This window comes from Eretmochelys imbricata, chromosome 9 (assembly GCF_965152235.1).
Source record: "Eretmochelys imbricata isolate rEreImb1 chromosome 9, rEreImb1.hap1, whole genome shotgun sequence".
NCBI lineage: Eukaryota > Metazoa > Chordata > Testudines > Cheloniidae > Eretmochelys > Eretmochelys imbricata.
The window spans coordinates 58105777-58125788 of NC_135580.1; the positions used below are offsets into that span (position 1 = coordinate 58105777).

At 45.8% G+C, this 20012-nt stretch overlaps 3 protein-coding genes across 10 annotated transcripts in view; 1 reads left to right on the forward strand and 2 right to left on the reverse strand.

Moving 5' to 3' along the window:
- The window catches only part of FUNDC2 (FUN14 domain containing 2), a 30063-nt gene extending 13142 nt beyond the window's left edge, over positions 1-16921 (forward strand). For 2 of the 4 annotated variants that reach the window (XR_013347068.1, XM_077825943.1), the window contains one exon: positions 15005-15384. Coding sequence is in view for 2 of the 4 variants with exons in the window: in XM_077825943.1 (XP_077682069.1) it covers positions 15005-15079 (75 nt within the window). In the remaining 2 variants the exon portion in view is untranslated. Of the gene's footprint in view, positions 1-4039; positions 4496-15004; positions 15385-16467 lie in introns of those variants that run through there. The other 2 variants (XM_077825945.1, XR_013347069.1) reach the window with 2 other exon arrangements.
- On the reverse strand, positions 976-20006 carry CMC4 (C-X9-C motif containing 4). Of its 4 annotated transcripts, none has more exons than XM_077825949.1 (3): positions 19906-19988; positions 4839-4906; positions 976-2210 (listed from the first exon to the last, which is right to left on the reverse strand). In XM_077825949.1, exons 2-3 carry the CDS (start codon positions 4894-4896, stop codon positions 2041-2043), a joined length of 228 nt encoding a protein of 75 aa, XP_077682075.1. In that variant the 5' UTR covers positions 4897-4906; positions 19906-19988; the 3' UTR covers positions 976-2040. The 4 variants fall into 4 exon arrangements, 2 of the variants coding, with proteins under 2 accessions (XP_077682075.1, XP_077682074.1); XM_077825948.1 differs by lacking the exon at positions 19906-19988 and adding an exon at positions 5990-6229; XR_013347071.1 differs by lacking the exons at positions 976-2210; positions 4839-4906 and adding exons at positions 16783-16912; positions 17019-17191 and having other exon boundaries at positions 19906-20006.
- Positions 4839-13908, reverse strand: MTCP1 (mature T cell proliferation 1). 2 transcript variants are annotated; one of them, XM_077825946.1, is made up of 5 exons: positions 13854-13908; positions 6732-6918; positions 6456-6626; positions 6245-6296; positions 6027-6163 (listed from the first exon to the last, which is right to left on the reverse strand). In XM_077825946.1, exons 2-4 carry the CDS (start codon positions 6849-6851, stop codon positions 6249-6251), a joined length of 339 nt encoding a protein of 112 aa, XP_077682072.1. In that variant the 5' UTR covers positions 6852-6918; positions 13854-13908; the 3' UTR covers positions 6027-6163; positions 6245-6248. The 2 variants fall into 2 exon arrangements, with proteins under 2 accessions (XP_077682073.1, XP_077682072.1); XM_077825947.1 differs by lacking the exons at positions 6027-6163; positions 13854-13908 and adding an exon at positions 4839-4906 and having other exon boundaries at positions 6732-7672.
- Positions 20007-20012: the final 6 nt, after the last annotated feature.

A 20012-nucleotide genomic window follows, 5' to 3' on the forward strand; every position in this document is an offset into this window, starting at 1 on the left:
GCTAGAAAAGACAGAAAATGTCACAATGCCACTATGTAAATCCATGGTGCATCCACACCCTCTGTACTGCATCCAGTTCTGGTTGCCCTATTGCAAAAATATAGAAGAATGGAAAGAGTTCAGAGAAGGGCAACAATGATGATCAAAGATATAGAACAGCTTCCATAGGAGGAGAGACTAAAATGTTTAGCTTAGAGATGACTAAGGGTAGATATGATAGAGGGCTATGCAAAAAAGTGAACAGATAAGTGTTGCTTACCCTTACACAGAATACAAAGACCTGGGGTCAGCTGACAAAATTAACATGCAGTAGATTTAATACAAACTAGACAAAGTACTTTTTCACACAGTGCACAGTTAATCTGTAGAACTCATCACTATAGGATGTTTTGATGGCCAAAAGTATAACTTGGTTCACAAAAGAACCGGATAAGTCTATCAATGGCCATTAGCCAAAATGGTCAGGGCCAGAACTCCATGCTTGGAACAAAGCTGGGAGCGGAAGACACTCTATCACTGACCTGTTGTACACCCACTCCCCCAAAAGTTCTGGTACCAGCCACTGTCGAGAGACAGGATATTGGGTAAGAAGGACTACAGTCTGATGCCGTCGAGAAGTTTTATGTCCTTAAGGCAAAGTCATGGCTGTAAAAAAGCTTCGAGCCAGCCCTTTGTGCATTGCTGCAGCTTCTCTTTGAATAGGAAATGAGGTAAATATGAACTTGCTGTGAAGAGCTTCAAAGCCACTTCACTTCATTACTTTCCTAGCTCTTAATCAAAACAAGATGCTAGGTTACTCCTGTGACAAATTGTTAATTTATTATTACAGGCTTAGGGTATAAAAACACCAAACAGCTTCCAAAAATTTGTGGGTGGGGGCCTGAATCATGAAATCAGCTAAGCTGCCTGACCACATGAGAGAAGAAGTTATGCTCTAACCAGACAACAGAATAAATACCCCTAGTGAGAACTCAGATTATTCCAGTCATTTATTTTGTATCATGGTATTTAGAATACAAAACATAAATGGATCTATCATCTGTGCTTTGATGTATCTGCCTATTATGTCCAGTAACTGAAGTGGTCTGTTATTGTTCATAAAAACCTATATTTCTTAACTAAGTTGTGCTTGATAGTGTAATGATCACCCTGATGTGCACAAAGTTGCTTAGGCTTTGTATGACAGAACTATGTGTAAAGGGGCATTGTTGTCTCACAAATTCATTGCATGTCATATTGCTTAGAGATGTTCAGTCATACAAGATGACTGCTGCTCTCAACATCATAAAAATCCATTTTATTCCAACACCTCAGTTTTCCATAAATATTACTTTAAAAGAATCTATTCCTTTAGCAGTCCCTGAAATAAAATACTTCTGCAACGTCTTTAAGATCATACAAATACTATTGTGCAATGTGGTCCAACTATTCATTAATCCAATACCCCATTGCACAACTGAGGAAACAGGCACCTCGGTGAAGTGACTTATGGGCACAGACGAACTGTGGCAGAGCTGGGAATAAACCCCAGAGCTGAATCCCATTCTTGCTTTAAGTACTAGAAAAGCAGATCACGTCTTTGGGAAACTATGGCTCAATGATAGGAATATTTCTGCTACTCAAAGATGGTCTTGCTTAATGCATCACATTCAATAGACTCTCCTTGAACTTATTTCCTGTACGTCCTATGCCAGAAGGCTGAAAAAGTTTTATATTTCACCCTCAAATTCTTATTCTGAGAATGGATTACTGAGTACGTTAAGCATCAGAAACAAACTGTATTTAGAGAGATGTAATGCACTGTAAGTCACAAGAGTTTGGGATAGAAAACATAATCCTTTGAACAGCCCATCTGTTGTATTGCATTTTACATTTGGTGCACAGGACGTTTTATTCTATGATGGATTCTTCTTTGGCTTCCTTATCAGTGTGGATAATGCATTATTTTAACCGGTTTATTCTTATTTGCCACTTGCATGCTACTTTGTCTGTAGGAGAGGCCCACGCTCCATAACCTCCTGGAGCTGGAGCTGCAGCCTGTTACTGTGGTGCTGCATGAATCCCATTTGAAGCTGCCTTAAGCTTCTCCCTCTCTCTTTCCTCTTTCTCAAACCCCGAACAACAGATGGATCTGCCCTTGGGGTACAGGGCGCAGCATCTTCTCATCTCTTGGAGCACAGCCTCACATCTAGCCTCCAGATAGTTGTTGGCTGTAAAATAAAAGAATGGAGATGCTAATCCTGCACTAGAGAGCAAATTGCATGAAAAAGGGGGTTCATCTAACCTAGTTAAGTTCTTTCACATTGTGGATTGAGCTTGATCCTCTTGTGGCCACTTCCCCATCCCATCCACATCCCTGCTCTGCAATAGCTATGCTGCTTAGTTCTGGGGAAATGGTGTTGAGATGAGGTGCAAACAACTTGCTTTAATGGAGGGAGTACAGCTAATAGGGTGCATGACCCACCTCCCAATTGTGTATCTACCACTGTTAGGTAGAAAACTTCACATTTATTAACAAATCTTCACTGATTCCCTGCCCTGAAACCCCTGCTCTCTCTAGCTGGGTTTGGACTTTGGTTCTGTTCTCCCACGGATTTATTCCTCATCCAATTCGGAGGTCACCCATAAATGATTACAGTTGAATTTAAACCTTAGACACCAAATGAAGAACACAGTACAAATGCAGAGAGATGCATGGTTTGGTTTTTTTCACTCAAGTTAGTCAAAGAGGCCTTTGGGCACCATAAGAGGGGCCAGAGATGGGTTGCAACCAGCAAGAAGAATCATTCTTGGGGGGCAGGCAGAGAGCTCTGCAGAGCTGCGTGAAGCCCCCTGCACCCTTTACCTCTTCTCACAGAGCCATCAATTAGCTCAAAAGTGCTGAGACTAGGAATGAGCAACCTTCTAGTGGATGTCAACCCACATATGCACACAGCTCTCTCCTTCCCCTCCCAGTGTCTACCATACCCCAGGTTCTAAGAAGTAGCGATAGCTGTGGCACTCATTGAGGCCATAGTGCCTCAGGGTGCTAAGAGTTCTCAAACACTGCAGAACATAGGTTACTTGTCCAACACCACCCTTAATCTTTACGTTCTGAAACTGAGACTCGGCTTGGCAGCACAGCTTGTTCGATCCTGTAATGTCCCAGAATGTTTTACAGGTTCACCATCTTCAAGGAATGTGAGAATTTTGAGGGAGGTAGCCCCTAGCATGACAGAGCAGCTATTGCTGCAGGTGGAACAGTGGTGCTAGCTAATAAAGTCTCTGTCTGCAGGAAGCTTTCCTGGCCGGAGGGTTACCTACCTCCCCCTATAAAGTAGGCTTGAAAGGACTAGATTTTTATTGGTAAACGTCACTTTCACCCTACACACACACAAACTGAGGCATCCATCAATAATCATCAAAATTTCCAGATCGGCCAAGGAAGAAAAATGCTGCTTGAGAACTTATTAGCGTTTGATTTAAGGATATTTATCTTTTTGAATTTCAATATTTAATGACAGTCAATCACTGATCCCCCACCCCCGATTTCTTGTAATTGTGAAAATTTAAAATGGATAAAAATAAAAAATGTTTAAACCCCATAATTGTGCAATTTTGAAAATAGTTACAAATTGAAAAAAAATGAAAATTATTTGTTGAAATTATAAAAACAGTGACAGGTTTCAGAGTAGCAGCTGTGTTAGTCTGTATCCACAAAAAGAACAGGAGTACTTGTGGCCCCTTAGAGACTAACAAATTTATTTGAGTATAAGCTTTTGTGGGCTTATGCTCAAATAAATTTGTTAGTCTCTAAGGTGCCACAAGTACCCCTTTTTTATAAAAAGAACAAACTCTAATTCTGCCAAGCCTAGTTAAGAAAAATGGAGATTGTACTGCCCAAACAGGCACTGCTATAATCATTCTCCCAAGCTTTTTGAAGACCAAGAGGGAGGAAACAGTGACCCAATGAGAGACTAAAAGAGCAACTTGGGGATTCCAGAACAAGCATTAGAATCTTTCCAAGAGAAGAGTAACTGTCTGGCTTACATCCTTCCAGGTAACCCCAACTAGAGCCCACAGCAGTGATCTAGCCTAGGAGCAACACAGGTCTCCTGTCATCTCACCTGTACATCTCGCTGTGCGCAAACAGGAGCTGAAGAGACCAAAGGAGGGCACATTGCTCTGGTGCTTTCCAGCTAACCTGAAAGGGATGCTCATTGGTCAGGGAATGAGCCCTGGCCAGTTAGCTCTCATTCACATCCCAGCTTCTCTGAGCCACTGGGAAAGCAAGGAGGCTGATGAATCTAGGCTTAATGAGGAGGACACGTACAGCTCAGCATCATCTCTCTGCAGAGAGCCTCTTGTGGTTTCCCCTACTGGCTGCAGACATATATGGAACAGGGGAGGGATGACAGACTGAAACCCTGGGCCTTGGCAAGAACAACTTACGGGAGAGAACCCGCACACCCACCCGGGATTTTCCAAGATGAGTGACCTGTGGCTCATTTTACCATGTGTGAGTAACGTGACCATCCCAAATTCAGGTTAATGCAAACTTTACCCCATGCTACAACACCACTGCCTCTCCTATATATCTATTTTCAGACACACAAATAAGTACTATCCTTTATTGTGACAAACTCTTTGTCGTACAGTAGTGGAGTTTAGTTACATCAAATCAAATGCAATGTGGTGATATTAAAATCTGATTTTACAACTACATTACATTTGCAACTAAGTTATTTTTTGTCCTTCCCTTATTCCTCTTGCTAGGGAGAAAGGAGGATGGGGTTAAATTTAAAAACAAACAAACAAACAAAAAAAAGACACCAAAAAGAAAAGATTGCACATGGTACCTTGCAAGCATTTCTGTATTTCACAGGCTTGTTTCTGGCAGGGATCCTTCTGGGGCATATCCACAGAACTAGAATGATAGGAAAATGTTACTATACAAACAGTGGGGTGTGGGTTTTCTCTAGGGGCTGGGCAAGGCACTGCCTAAGACTTAGACCCTATGGAGCTCACATTTTCCCTATTCATACACCCTCCTCACAATGGACAATTGGATGGGTCCCCATTCAAGCCAGTCTCACGTTGCTTTAGGGTCACTGTGAGACACACAAAGAATTCCTTATCACCACAAGCCGACCACGGAACCTTCCCCACTGTCCTGTCCTCCACTGTCCCAGGGAGCAACAATGCTTTAAACACCCTAGGATATCACTGGGGACAGCTAGAGTTAGGCAAGGAATGAAAAGTGGATGATGGGTATCTTGAAGGGTTCATCTTGTAAAACCTGAAAATCTCTTCCTGGTCAAATCTAGTTCTTTTTCCACTTGGCAATTAGTGAACTCTCACCCACGTCGAATCTGAAGGATGCTTAAATGAACATGGTTGTTTTAGTTTAAGAGCTCAACTCAGAGCTTATTATGCTCAAATATCTTTTGATGTACTAACATTGATGGGGGGAGCGGCGCTTCTAGGGAAACATCATTTGTCATAGAACTGTCTCTGGAGAAGGAATTTATAAATAAAAGCATCATTTTTGTGGTCCTAAAAAAGGATTACTTTTTAAAAGAAAATGCCTTGGCGATCGGTAGATTAAAACAACCTAGCAAAAAATGCAGCAGATGACCTTATCAGACTCAAACCTTTTTTAAGATAGGGTTTTTGACACCCAGTTTGACCTGTCTATCGTCATGACACTTTGAGATCAAAAAGAAAGCAGAGGTGGATGGGATTAGTAGTTGGATGGAAGACTCCAAAGAAAATGCAGATGCTGCAGGAAGTGGTGTTGGGGCATCACTCTTCCCTCTGAGCCACCATTAAGCCAAAGTCCCCACACACAGTGCTAGGAGATGCTGATGTACTGTCTTGTGGATAGGATATGAAAGACATTCTGACCATTCATGGTCATTAACAATCCCATGGCACTTTTCAAAACAGATGGGGCATTAGCCCCAGTATCCTGGCCAAACTCCAGTCAGGGAAATTACATTCTGCCTACCTAAAACTGCCCCTTGTAGTTTCAATTGGACATGATACTCTTCTTCACTGCCTGTCCTAAACTCTTGTGTGGTGCTGCTGTGTGCTGTTAAACAGCTGCCACCTCCCACCTCTGAGGTGAGAGAATCATATATTGTACAAAACAAACAGGGACATCTTCCTAGAGGCACCGCTCCTGAAAGACAAAAATTCATATTAAAGGACCACTACAAATAGTTAAAGAAGAGTAAGAAAGAGAGGAAATGGCAACACTTACCAAGTTAATCACCGGGCATGAGTCTAAGCAGCAGCTCCTCAACTCCCCTGATCTGTATATGACAAGGAAAAGTTCAGTACACCTAAACCACTGTGGCAAAGAGCTAATATACCTCAATTATAATATTTCTTTGCCCTACTACAGCACCTTTCCTCAAGGATCTCAAATCACTTCACAAACATGAATGACTCAGGTTTGCCACCAGTCTTACCATTAGATGGTGCTGTATCTCCCAAATGCGAGAGTTACTATCCCTGTACTGCTCGCCCTCGGAAAGCTGCCACATGTGAGGCAGTTGTGATGGGGGAAGTTGGCTGGGTCGCAGTGCCTCACCCAGGGGGACCCGAACTCGTTGAATCCGGGCCCTCAGGGTACCTGCCTCCTAGGGGAAAGTACACAAGAGAAGAATAAGTCGGTTATTAGCAATGCAGTAAAGACATCCACAATATCAGAACTATGATCACTGAGAAGCTTGAAAGTCACTTGCCTCTTCCACAGCCACGAGCCATGTTTTACGGCGTTCATCACAGTAGACGCCTACCCGTCGCACCCACAGATGGATGGGCGGAGCACCGGCGTCCCCTCCTTCTGCCATTCCCTCAACCATTTGTTATGACACTCCCACTAGGCATGCAGCATCAACACACAGGACACACGCATGTTTCCCCTCAGCTCTGAACAAATTCATGGAGCAAACTGTTAGGCCTGAAAACTACCTGGTTTCAACGGTGCCATCGTGTGCTCACAAAAAAGAGTTACTAGCAATATACCCAAAAGTCAATTCAGGAAACTAACAAGATACCCAAATGTCATGAGATGCTCATAGTTTGGAGCATATGTGGCTGTATATAGCTTGTAAGGCATTTTGGGATCCTTTGGGATGAAAGCTCTATATAACCATCATTACAACCCTTTACAATTGGTATTACTTATTCCATTAACAGTTCTAATTAAGAAACAGGCTTTGTGCAACAATACCTTATTTTACAAAGTGCTTTTAAACAAGAGTCCAGAGCCAATGATGCTCATACTCCCAAAGGCAGGACTGGCAACCAACAATAGGTGAAAGTAGCTTAGAAAGAACCAAAGTCATTCCAGAAACAATCCTGCCTATGCAGCATAGGGCTCTGCAGGTCTGATTATCTCATACTTGGCACTTGCAGTGCTGCCACTCTGAATCATCAGATCTCTTTGAAAGGCTGGGAGAACTGCCCATTCATTTACAAACTTCTTGTCAATAGCCATTACTACTTTGTGCATTTCAGTTCTTAGCTGCTAATTGAAGAGTCACGGATACCAGTGAGGGCAACAGAATACTAGTCACTGAGGTGGCTTTTTCTATTGGGATTCTTGTTTATCAGCCCTCTTAAGACTGGCATAAGCTGACCTGTTAGCATAATGAAGGTCAAGAAAACTACTCCCCTTAGAACTACATGAGGCAACCAAAACAGTGTATTCTTTTTCGAGTGCTTGTTCATGTCCACACACATGCACAGTAACCAGAAGATTTTCCCATAGCAGCATCCATCGGGTCGGTCTGGGTGCCCCCTGGAGTTGCACCTTTATGGCGCTCAATATAGAGCCCTGCCGACCCGCCGCCCTCTCAGTTCCTTCTTACCACCAGTGACGATTTGCTGGAACTTCCCTGTGCTCTTGTCTTGGCAAGTGCCTTTAGCAGTCTATATACATAGTTTTCATTAGCTCTGTAGCGTTAATTAAATAGTTAGGAGCCCTTAGTGTTAGACTAAGTTTTCTTGGGGAGGGGGCGTCCCCTCCTCACTCTCTTGATGCCAGGGCATGCCAGGGTCTCCGGGCTTCAAAGCCTGTGAAGTCTGCAGCAAGTGTATGCCCAGAAGCGATCCTCACACTTCATGTTTGAAGTGTTTAGGAGAGAACCATCAGAAGGATCGTTCTACCATCTGCAAGACCTTTCGGCTCAGGACATTAAAAGGACAGAGATCAGTGCCTGAAGGTCCTGTTAATGGAGGCTGCACTCCACCCCAAGTCTGACCCCGGGTCGACTGACCTGCACAGCGTTCCTCTTCCTCGATGCAGAGTGCTCCAGCACCATCAGCACAAGCACCGGTGCTGAGTAAGGACAAGTACTCATGGCACTGGCTCCATTCATGGCTCACATGCCACATGGAGTCACCGGTACCGCAAAAGAAGAAGAGGCCGGAGAGGGGTCGCTCTCCCCATTAGGCCTAAGGAGCTAGCCATTGTGAGACCCAAGTTGGGCCACACTACTTCCGCTCCACCACCGGTGACAGTCGTGTAGACTCCTGCCCACGTGGAAGGACGGTTGAGTTTAGACCCTCCTCATTTGCCGAGGCCAACCTGGGAGCTACACCTCCCTTCAACTCCGGAGGCATTCGAGGCAGCCCAAGAATTGCTCCATTTCATGGCACCGTTCTCCCCTCCTAGACGGGACAGGTCACCAGTACTGGTCGCTCGCAGAGCGCCTTCAAGGGGGAAAGCCCGCCATGATGCCCTGCTGATCTCCAACTCCAGCGCACCGCTCCTGGGCACTGGAACAGATCCAGCAGCTGCGATGGTCCCCGAGCCCTCGGCACGAACGGTCAGCACCCAGAAATACTGCTCCTCTGTGGTCCTCTTTTTCAGACACCTCAGAGTCAGACTCCTATTGGTCCTGTAGGAGTAGGAGCAGATGGTCCATGTCAACACAGGACCAGCACCCTTACCTGGCACCATGGCCCGCACAATGGCAGCCCCCAGCGCAATGGCCCTTTTGGCCTCCCTGGGCTTTTCATCAAAGCCAAGGGTCACATCCCAGGGCAATGTCAATGGCCTCAGCCATGTTTGTACCCCCGCCAGCACCATTGGCATCAGTAGGATCGCGGGTAGCTGCACTGCCACCCAGTGCCACCATCCCATCGCCTCTGGCACCGTGGCACCGGCATGGCCTGCACCAGCCCCAGTTGTTTTGGCTCCGATGTCTCCAACACTGACAACGGCTCCGGCACCAGCGACTGCCTCGGCACCGATTACACTTTGCATACACTGACACCGGTGCTGAGTCCTGACACCGAGGGGCACAACACCATCTGAGTGGGCACCGGCCCAAGAAATCCAGGTGCTGCAGAACCCTTTGGGTGCAGAAGGAAGGGAGCAACCACCCCTTACGGGGGTCTCTTCCTCGTCCTCACCACATGAGGCGCTGGTGGGCCCGGCTACAGCCCCAGCCCTGGAGGACAGCAGGGTTCTACAGCAATTGCTGCAACAGTTGCCCAGGGCCTGGGCATTCAAGTGAAGGAGGTAGTGGAGGACGCAGATCCAATGGTAGACATCCTTCACCCCTCCAGATCTGCACGTATCGCCTTGCCTCTTACAAAGACCATCTCTGACACCACAAAAAACTTTGTGGCAGACCCCAGCCTCATTGCCCCCTACAACTAAGCACAACAAAAGGCGCTACTTTCTGCTGTCCAGGAGCTATGAGCATTTTTATGCCCATCCCCCACCTGACTCTCTTGCTCTTGATGCTGCCAACCAACGTGAACGCCAGGGCTTCCAGGGACCCTCCCCGAAGAATCGTGAAGCAAAATGATTCTACTTTTATGGGAGAGAGGTCTATTCCACTGGCAGATTGCAGCTCCACATCTCTAATCAGCAGGCCATTGTCAGCAGGTACTGAAGGACTCCTGCGCCGAGTTTTTGGCTCTGGTGGGAGGAGGAGAAGCTCATTTCACAAGCTTCGCTGCAAGCCACGCTGGATGCGGCTACCTGCGTGATGGCTATGGACATAGCCATGATTCAGAGGTTCCAGGTCTCGGGCCTGCCATGTGAGGTCCAGACTGTTCAGGACCTCCCATTCGAGGGTTCGGCTCTCTTTTCCCAGAAAACAGACAAAAGGCTGCATAGCCTAAAGGACTCGAGAACTGCTCTCAAATCATTGGCCCTCCATACTCCAACTATGCAGCAGAAGCATTTTAGACCACAACCTCCCCCACCCTTCTACCAGCAGAACCATCAGGACGGTTCCCAGAGGAGGAACAGGAGTGGCAGGAAAAGGCTACACCCATCATCAGGCCAGGGCTCTGTCCAATCCAAGCCACCTTCCGGTCCGAAACAGGTCTTTTGAAGGTTCAGTCAAGGACGGTGCACCAGAACAAAAACTGGATCTACCCCGCCTTACCTTTTCGTCCTGGCTGTCCCCTTTCTACTGTGCTTGGTCCCGTAACACTTCAGACTGCTGGGTGTGCCGTATGGTAGAGAGGGGATACTTCATCCAATTCTGTGCCCTCCCACCATCCTTCCCTGTCCCTCTTCGGGGATCCCTCTCACAAGCAACTCCCTATACAGGAGGTGCACTCGCTCCCTTTGCTGGGGGCAGTGGAAGAGGTTCCTCAGGAGCAGAAGGGCAATGGTTTCTATTCTCGGTATTTCCTAATACCGAAAGCCAAAGGCAGGCTCAGGCCCATCCTAGACCTGTGAGAACTCAAAAAGTTCGTGAAGAAGCTTGAGTTCCACATGGTCTCTTTGGCCTCCATCATCCCCTCATTAGATCCAGGAAACTGGTATGTCGCCCTTGACTTGAAGGATGCATACTTTCACATAATAACAACTCCGTCCAACAGAAAATACCTCAGGTTTGTGGTGAACACCACCACACACTACCAGTTCACAGTTCTCCCATTCGGTCTTTCAGCCGCACCTCAAGGATTCACCAAGTGCATGGCAGTCGTGTCCATGTTTCTCTGCAGGCGACAGACAGGTACAGGTGTTCCCGTACCTCGACGACTGGCTGATCAAGGCCTGATCCAGGACTCAAGTAGAAACGCAGTTCGCCTTCATAAGAGCTTCTTTTGACGAACTGGGCTTGCTACTGAACGAGGGGAAATCAAAGCTGTCCCCGGTTCAGAGGATAGAATTTGTAGGGATGCTACTGGACTCAACATACACCAGGGCATTCCTTCCAGAAGCGAGATTTCAAGCCCTAGGTGACATTACTCAAGGTCTCAGACAGTTCCCATTACAGCACAGAACTGCCTGAAACTTCTAGGACACATGGCAGCTTGTACCTACTTACTACAGCATGCCAGACTTCGACCTCTTGAGTCATGGCTGGCATCAGTGTACCGGCCAGCCCGGGACAGTTTAGACAGGATTGTAACCCTGCCTCACCCGGTACTCGATTCCCTCCTGTGATGGCTCGACCCACAGGTAGTACGTGCAGGGGTCCCTTTCACTGGCCCTCAGCCATCCCTCTTGCTAGTGACGGACACATCAGACTTGGGCTGGGGGGCACATTTGGGAAACCTCAGAACACAAGGCCTCTGGTCTCAGGCAGATCTCACTCTCCACAATGTCAGAGCTGTACGCCTGGCATACCAGACTTTGAGCACACCTAGCAGGGAGATGTGTATCAGTCATGACAGACAACACGACGGCTATGTTTTATATCAACAAATGGGGGTGCATGCTCCTCTCCCCTGTGCCAGGAAGCCTTCATACTATGGGACTTCTGTGTAGAACACTCGATACACCTGCAAGCATCGTACCTCCCTGGAGTACAGAATGAATTGGTGGACCATCTCAGCAAGTCGTTCCACGACCATGAGTGGTCCCTTCGCTCAGACATTGTGAACTCAAACTTCCATCAGTGGGGTTTTCTCCAGATAGACCTGTTCGCCACGCGACACAACAGGAAGTGTCAGCAGTTTTGCTCCTTCCTGAATCACAGCCTGGGATCCATCATGGACATGTTCCTCCTCCTATGGGGAGGCCATCTCCTATACGCGTTCCCGCCCATCCCTCTCGTTCACATGGTGCTCCTCAAGATATGGAGGGAAGCAGCTTTGGTGACTGTGATAGCTCCAGCCTGGCACCGCCAAGACTGGTACACATCACCCCTAGAAATGTCCGTTGAAGCTCCAGTCACCTTGCCACTCTTCCCAGACTTACTAACTCAGGATCATGGCTGTCTCCAACATCCAAACCTAGAGTCGCTGCACTTCACGGTGTGGAAGCTCCATTGCTGAACCCACTGGAGCTCTCCTGCTCAGACTCAGTGCAAGCCCTCCACCAGGGCTACCTACCTTGCTAAGTGGAAGAGATTTTCAATCTGGTTGGTGCAACATCAATCTCCTCCATCTCCATCCAGGGGCTGTCCATGTCATCAATAAGGGTTCACTTGGTCATCACCTCTGCCCTTCATCCAGGTACAGAGGGCCACACAGTCTTTGCCAAATCTATGGTCAGCCGTTTCCTTAAAGGGCTCGACAGGCTATACCCGCATGTCTGGCAGCCTGTCCTGGCTTGGGACCTCGATCTGGTCCTTTCCAGACTCATGGGACTGCCCTTTGAACCTTTGGCAACATGCTCCATCTCTCATACAAGGTAGCGTTTCTGGTAGTGATAACCTCAGCCAGGAGGGCGTCTGAGCTCAATGCCCTGACTTCAGAGCCCCTGTACGCTGTGTTCCATAAGGACAAGGTCCAGCTCAGACCTCACCTGGCTTTCCTCCCAAAGGTTGTTTCCCAGTTTCAGATCAACCAGGACATCTTCCCCCCCGTATTCTATCCTAAGTCGCACTCGAGCGGCAGGGAGCAAAGACTTCACTCATTGGATGTCCACAGAGTGCTAGCCATCTACAGCGAGAGAATGAAACCATTCCGAAACTCGGTGCAGTTATTTGTGGCCGTGGCAGACAGAATGAAAGGTCTTCCTGTCTCTTAACAGATTTCATTGTAGATCACGTCCTGCATCTGGGAGTGCAACAACCTAGCAGGGGTACCTGCTCCTTCAATCACTGTGCATTCCACCACGGCTCAGGCCTCTTCAACAGCATTCCTTGTGCAGGTTCCCACCCAGGAAATCTGCAGAGCGGCAATGTGGTCCCCCATTTACACTTTCACCACACACTATGCAATCACCCAGCAGGCCAGAGATGATGCGGCCTTTGGAAGAGTGGTGCTCCAATCAGTGGACGACTCTGACCTCACCTCTTGAATCTGGGTTTGTGAATCACCTGATTGGAATGGACATGAACATGCACTCAAAGAATAAAAAGCGTTTACTCACCTTCTTGTAACTGTTGTTCTTCAAGATGTGTTGTTCATGTCCATTCCAATACCCACCCTCCTACCCCTCAGTCAGAGTAGCCAGCAAGAAGGAACTGAAGGGGTGACGGGTCGGCAGGGCTCTATATTGAGCGCCATAAAAGAGCAACTCCAGGGGGCTCCCAGACTGACCTGACAGATACTGCTATGGGAAAATCTTCTGGCTACCGTGCACGTGTGTACACACACCAGATTGGAATGGACATGAACAACACATCTTGAAGAACAGTTACGAGAAGGTGAGTAACCGCTTTTTCTTGGTTCTATCTTTAACGTGGAGTAAAAGAATTAAGAACTAATCAGTGTAAGGTCTTCCTGCTATAGACCAGAAGCAATATCCCAATGAAATACAGTGATCTCATACAGAAAACTTGTGCATGTACAAGGCAAACATTGCATGTAAGTAATCAAATCTGGGTACAAAAACAGGAGGAGAGTTCAGGAAGAGAAAAAAATTAACAACTGCCTCAGTGCAACCTACACAGGGAAAATACACTCCCTTGCTATCCCATACACCTTGGACATACCGAATAATGAATTGGCACTTCAAGGAAATCAGTACTGAAGTCATTCAACAAGAGGCTTTCTGGAACGATCTGTAAAGGATAAGGTGACATTTCTATTGCACCATTCATTCTGGAAGATCCCGAAGTGCTTTACAGACTTGAATTGATTCACAAACTATGCATAGGAGTCACTTTATCCAACACCGATATGTGGAAACCATCACTGTACACCTTAAGTCAGCAGAATGTAATTACCCAAGTTGGAATTTGGCCAGGATACTGCCCTACTCCATGGGCTCCATAATGGTCACAAATGCTCAAGATCTTGATTTTATGTGTCAGTCAAAAGACAGAACTTCCAATAGCACAGTTCCCCCCAACACCACACTGGGGCATCAGTTCAGTTCCATTCTGACTGACACCTATTGGATCACCAACTCTACATCCTACAGCACCTTAGTTTTCCTTGGTGGTCTATCATCCAAGTACTGACCCAATTTGATCTTGTTTAGCTAAATCTTAACAGGATCACAGCACAGGGTGGTGTGACTGTGACATCTGCCATAAAGTCTACAAATACTATTAGATTATGCTTGGATTAGAAAAATACAGATGTATATTTATTTGGTATGAATGTGGTGCTAGTGAAAGATACAGCATGGGCAGCAGCTGTGCAAGTTTCCATTTTAGTCTGGGAGTGTAATGTAGTAAAATCTCATTCTGTGGGCAAGTTAGTGACAGAGAGGGGCCAGACAGACAATGACAGCAAAGTGCCAGTTGATTCATAAAAATCTACAGAATCATAATTTCAATGGTATTATCCTCTGCGACAGGCGGGAACTTGCATCCTCCTCCCCCCAGCTCCAGGTCCTCCGGTCAGTGGAAATTTTGATAATAGAGTATTGTTGGAAATGGGTATCACTCAAAAGCCCTTTCTCCCACGAACATAATGGTATCCAACATGACAAACCTAGAACAATTATATTTGAGAAAATGCTTAAAAATCAATTTTATTTAATTATACTTCAACGCAGGAATGCATTGCTTGCATTAAAAAAAAAAAAAAAAAAAAAAAAAGACTGATCTTTGGTAATCCTAGGGAAGTTAACTTTGACTTGTAGGACTGAAGACATGGATGGCGATTTTGCTGAATAAATGTTCTCTCTCTCTAGGGCACCACTGCTAGACGCTGTTGCACCGATCCTCGTCCATGCCGCACTCGCACATCTCCGTACAGGACAGGCTGATGGCCAAACATTTACAGGGTAAGCATCTGGTCTTTGCACACGAGCATTTGATTAGCTGAAGGATTAATTCAGGAGTATATGGTATTTCACACATAAGACTCATCCATGTCCGATAGAATAGTTTTGGATGTGTTCAATCATCCTGGAGTGATTCCATTGCTCAATAATTTGCCCTCGGGTTAGCAGGTATAAATACCTGTCCGTGACAATTTTTCTCCATTTGTCTGCTTCTTGGAAAACAATCTATGTAGCTCTGCGAGTGTTGTCATGTTGGTCTTAAAATGATAAACTCAGCATACAAATTCCTGCAGTGCATTTATGACCTCATCAGTGACCGTCTCAGCCGTTCTGAGCACCTTAAGAGTGAGGAAAGAGTCTTTGGAGGCTGAACCAAGTGCCTTCCAGTAAGATAATTTGGTCTTTCCAGTCAACCTTCCATTGTGACATTAGAGAAGTTTGTGGAGTCAATTATTTTGTATTGGACAGGTGTAATACCATGGAGTTTCTTCTTCATGGTAATATTTTTCATTGTTTTCTCTGCATACATGTCAAATGCAAGGTGGACTTCATCATACATCCAATATTTTCTCTGTAGCCTCATAATGAAGTGTTCAGCCAAATCTTGGCAGGTATTAACCATTCCTGGTTTGTTGAGAGCATGTATCTCAGCCATAGCATCTATGATTGCTATGCTGAAAGGCCTCTGCTGGTATAAGGTACAGGTCACATTGTTAATTGGTGGTGGCTTAGGAACATAATGGAAGATGTGCATTAGTTTGCTTTTCGCCTGGTACAATACATTGATGTTTGAATGTGATGGAACAATTGTGGTACCGCAGAGAACTTGTACTTTTTTCAAAGTCTCACATATCAACATCATTTTGAGATCTGGACACAACCAGGAAAAGAGCAAATAATGTCCTATGTGTGGTTAGCTCAGTAATCATTCCTGCCACCTTCAATCTGACTTTATCTCTTATATAAAAAGCACAAGTTCTTCTTGACTGGAGCCCGTAGATTGAAAGAGCCTGGGATAATTCTTTGGGGTTTAAAGGTTTCATACAAATCATGACCAAAAGTATGCATTTGATTGACATCATCAGCTATCTCATCACTGAAAACTGCTTTTATCATAATATTAATGAGCTCCGGTTGCCAGTGCAAATAAACTCATCCTGTAGCTTTAAAATTGACCCTTCTTGGCATTTAACTGCACCTAATGAATTTAGATGGTGCTTGTTTTTTTCCCAGCCATGCTTAATGTTTCATTCAAAACTTGATGGATGGAATGCTGGATTTGTCAGGAAAAACTGTGAAAGAGCCTTTGGATACTGTGTTATGCCCACTCTACGCCCTTTCACTTTTGTTGCTCTGTTTTTATGTTCTAGGGCATCATCTGAACCAAGTGCACAGAAGGGAGCTGGCGACCTTTTAACAACCCAATTTCCCTTTCAAAATTCCTACATTTTTCTACATCTCTTATTTCAGGGAGGTACCAGGCAATCATCACAGTATAGCTGGTTAAATCTAAAGCAAAGTAGTATTTAACAAAGTCTTCCAGTGCTACGAGATACAAATGCCAATTAGCAGTCCTGACAGATCAAATAAAGAGCAGCAAAGACTCGCCCACAGATGGCACTGATCCTGGCATCTTCAACATTTTCCTGGGTGCTTGATGTACTTTCTCTCCAGCCTTTCCAAATTCAGTTTATAGGCGCACGTCTTATAAGCATTTGAGGTGCCACTGAAGCATTGTGTTTAACCCAGTCCTCCACGGTGGTATTCTCCAAAGATGCAGCTACTAGATGGTACTCTTTATCTCCACACTAATGCCTAAAAACGATCAAGACCAAAGTAAAAACAAAGATTTTGTAATAAATTACTTTGGGATTGTAATTAATTAAATTATATAATGTATGCTATGTAACGACGTGCATACCATTTGCAGATGGATTCCAGTAATTTCTGACTTGATGCTGACGTCTTAACCAGTGCCTCATTACAACCCTTTTGGCATAAAAACCAAAGCCGATTATCAAAGAAGAACTGAACTGCTTCTTTTTTGCCAATGATGGCAAATCAACTTGAAGTACTCCTTCCATTTATAGTAATCTGTAACATCAAAAAAATTAATTAGGTATCCAGTTCTGGCATTAACTGATGACACAGCACAGTCAGTCAAGGGCCATGATTTAGCTTTGTGAAGGCTGCATGTTTGACATGCCTGTGTTAAAGTATAATTTTTAAAAATTGATTTTTAAACATTTTCTCTAATGTATATCTACACAATTGTTCTAGGTTTGTCATGTTGGGTACCCTTGTTTGTGAGAGAAAGGGCTTTCACATGATATCCAACTTGACCCATTTCCGATGACAATGTATTATCAAAAAATTCCACCAACTGGAGGACCTGGAGCTGGGGGGGGTGTGGAGAGGAGAGAGGGATTGAGTCCCCCCTACCATGCTTCAGAGGGTGACACCATTGAAATTTTGATCCTGTAGGTTTTTATGAATCAAATGACACCTCCCTTACCTTTCTATCATTAACTTGCCCACAGAATTGCACATGCTTCCAGACTATTTACTGACCCAGACATGTGCTCCAACTCTGCCCTGAATTCCACAGGTGAAATCAGTCCCCATGGCCCACTCAGTCCTGTCCCTCTTGTGTGAGGCTGCCAACAAGATGCCCAGTTAGCGACAGCTTGGTCTTGAGGACATGGAACTGGAGTAAGAAATATCTTTCTTTAAAAACAAAAAAGCTAACACAGAAGAGAAACATGGATGTGATCTGAAAAAGTAAAGAGCAGGGAGATTCATAACAAAAACCTTGAGAATAACTTGAAGGGAAAAAACATACAAAACTCCTATTCTTGATTATACAGAGAAGGCAATCAAACAGCTTCCAGGAAGCAGCAGCATAAAGGAAACATAAGGTTGCTTACTATTTATTTTACAGTATAAGAACTGTTCCTTATTTTCTACACAATGTGGTTTGGCTCCATATTGTCCCACACTCTACACGGAATAATTATTCAGCCTGAAATTTTCATAATTAAAGAATCAATCTTTCAACATTGATCTTATGACCTAATCAATGTATTTTCAAAGAGGAGTGCAGATGTTCAGCCCATCTCAGTATCAGGCCATTGAAGTTTAAAGGAGTCCTAGGACACCAGTGGCTTTCATGTATAGGCATGAAAATGGTTGGTAGGAGGGCTAGATCATGTGATAAACATAGTTTATTAGCTTTTAAGATTAATACAATAAATAACTTACAAGAAAAGATGAAGAAGTTGTTCTAGCTGCATCTCAGACAATTGCCAGAGCTACAGTTCATGGAGTACTAAACAGTCAGTGCCCATGTGAAACATTTTGTAGTTGTTAATTGTACTAAATTGTATTTCAAGAAGGGGTCAGGTCAGATTTTCAGAAGAGCTCAGCTACCATTTAGGCACTTCAGTAAGTGGTCAGTTTTTCAAAAGTTTGCAGCATCCAGCACCTCGTATTGTTTTCACGGGAATTTGTTTGGTTCTGATTTAAAAATCTGGCCATTTAATTTAGGCGCCTATATGGGAACTGAGCTCATCTGAAAATATAGCCCATCAACACTAAACCAGCCTGTATCTTGCAAAATTCATGAGTCAGATGCGCCATCCAGTATTAAAAGAACACATTTAACCACTAATTTAACCACTCTCAGCTCTACCTGGAGTACTTGCATAGAGCAGAGGCCTCTGACAAACACTCAGCTTTCCACTCTGCTCAAATTATTCAGGGGTAGAAGAGATTCACCAATCAGAGAGTTGACCAGAAGTTAGGAATGGAAGATCTAGGTTTGATGGAATCAGATGAGAGGCAGGCAAATGGAGCACAGCAAGGAAAGAGCAAGGCAAAAATAGGGTAAGATAGCCAAGAAGCAGGAGAGGATGAGCACAGGCAGTTATAAAAGGGAAGGTGAGAGAAATTATGGCATTTGAAGGCAAAATGTGTTGCAGATCCACTTGGCATTACTGGCCTCCCCCCATGCAGAACCATCCCTATCAATGCTTTCTGATCACTGTGCAGCCATTTACCAACCCTTGGCCACCAGACTACTGGAGGACATGAAGCTGAAGTCACAGTGAGCATGCAATTCAGGTGCAAAAAGGCTTCACAAGGGGATCCAGTGGGGGACAGACCCTCTCAGGGTATAGCTCACTGATGCCCAAAGGCAATGCAACCCCTTCATCGTGAGACTTTAAAATCTACCTTGAAACCCCTGCCAAATTAGAGGCATCGCCCCCCCCCCCCACTTCCCTTCCCAAGCGAATGAGCCAGGCCTATGCGGGCGCTACATTCCAGGCGTGTCAGATGCAAACCATCTGCCCAGCCTTTGACCACCCTGTTCTGAGCGATGTAGCCTGTGCCCCGTCAGGGCACACTGCCCCCATCGTGCCCCGCTGCCCCAGGCAGAAGTTAATTGGGGGGTGCAGTCCTCACTGTCCCCAGGGGCCTGCCAGGCCTCTCCTTAGCCTCCCTCCCTGCGTGGGAGTGGGGAATCCCATCCCTCTGCACACTGGAGGGCGGGGGCCCCACATTCGCCCCCGACTTCCTGTGTCTCACTGAGACATCGGCTGCCTCCTTCCTAGAAATGGCCCAGCCTGGGTGGAGTAGCCAGCCCGGCCCCAGGGGGCTGGAGCCCCCCAGCGGGGCGCATTCAACTGAGGAGACGCCCTGCCCCACCCACCTCATCTCTAGTGATCTACTTGCAGCCCCCAGGCAGGTAACGGCCATCACCGTGTGCGCCGCTCAAACCCCTTCCCCTGTCCGCCCTCCCTCTGTACCTCCTGGGCCCCGGGCGGTTCGGAGACCCAGCGGCCAGTGCACGCTGCCCCCGCCCGCGGACTCTGCCCTCCACAGCCAACAGTGCCGGATTCGAAGCGCCGGAACC

Bases quoted from the DNA above. Each gene is read 5' to 3' on its own strand.
- CMC4 (XM_077825949.1), bottom strand. From the start codon at position 4,896: ATGCCCCAGAAGGATCCCTGCCAGAAACAAGCCTGTGAAATACAGAAA. The intron at 2,211-4,838 runs GTACCATGTGCA...TTTATTTTACAG, and splicing joins AATACAGAAATGCTTGCAAG to CCAACAACTATCTGGAGGCT.
- MTCP1 (XM_077825947.1), bottom strand. From the start codon at position 6,851: ATGGTTGAGGGAATGGCAGAAGGAGGGGACGCCGGTGCTCCGCCCATC. The intron at 6,627-6,731 runs GCAAGTGACTTT...ACTTTCCCCTAG, and splicing joins GGCTCGTGGCTGTGGAAGAG to GAGGCAGGTACCCTGAGGGC. The intron at 6,297-6,455 runs GTAAGACTGGTG...TGTCATATACAG, and splicing joins AGATACAGCACCATCTAATG to ATCAGGGGAGTTGAGGAGCT.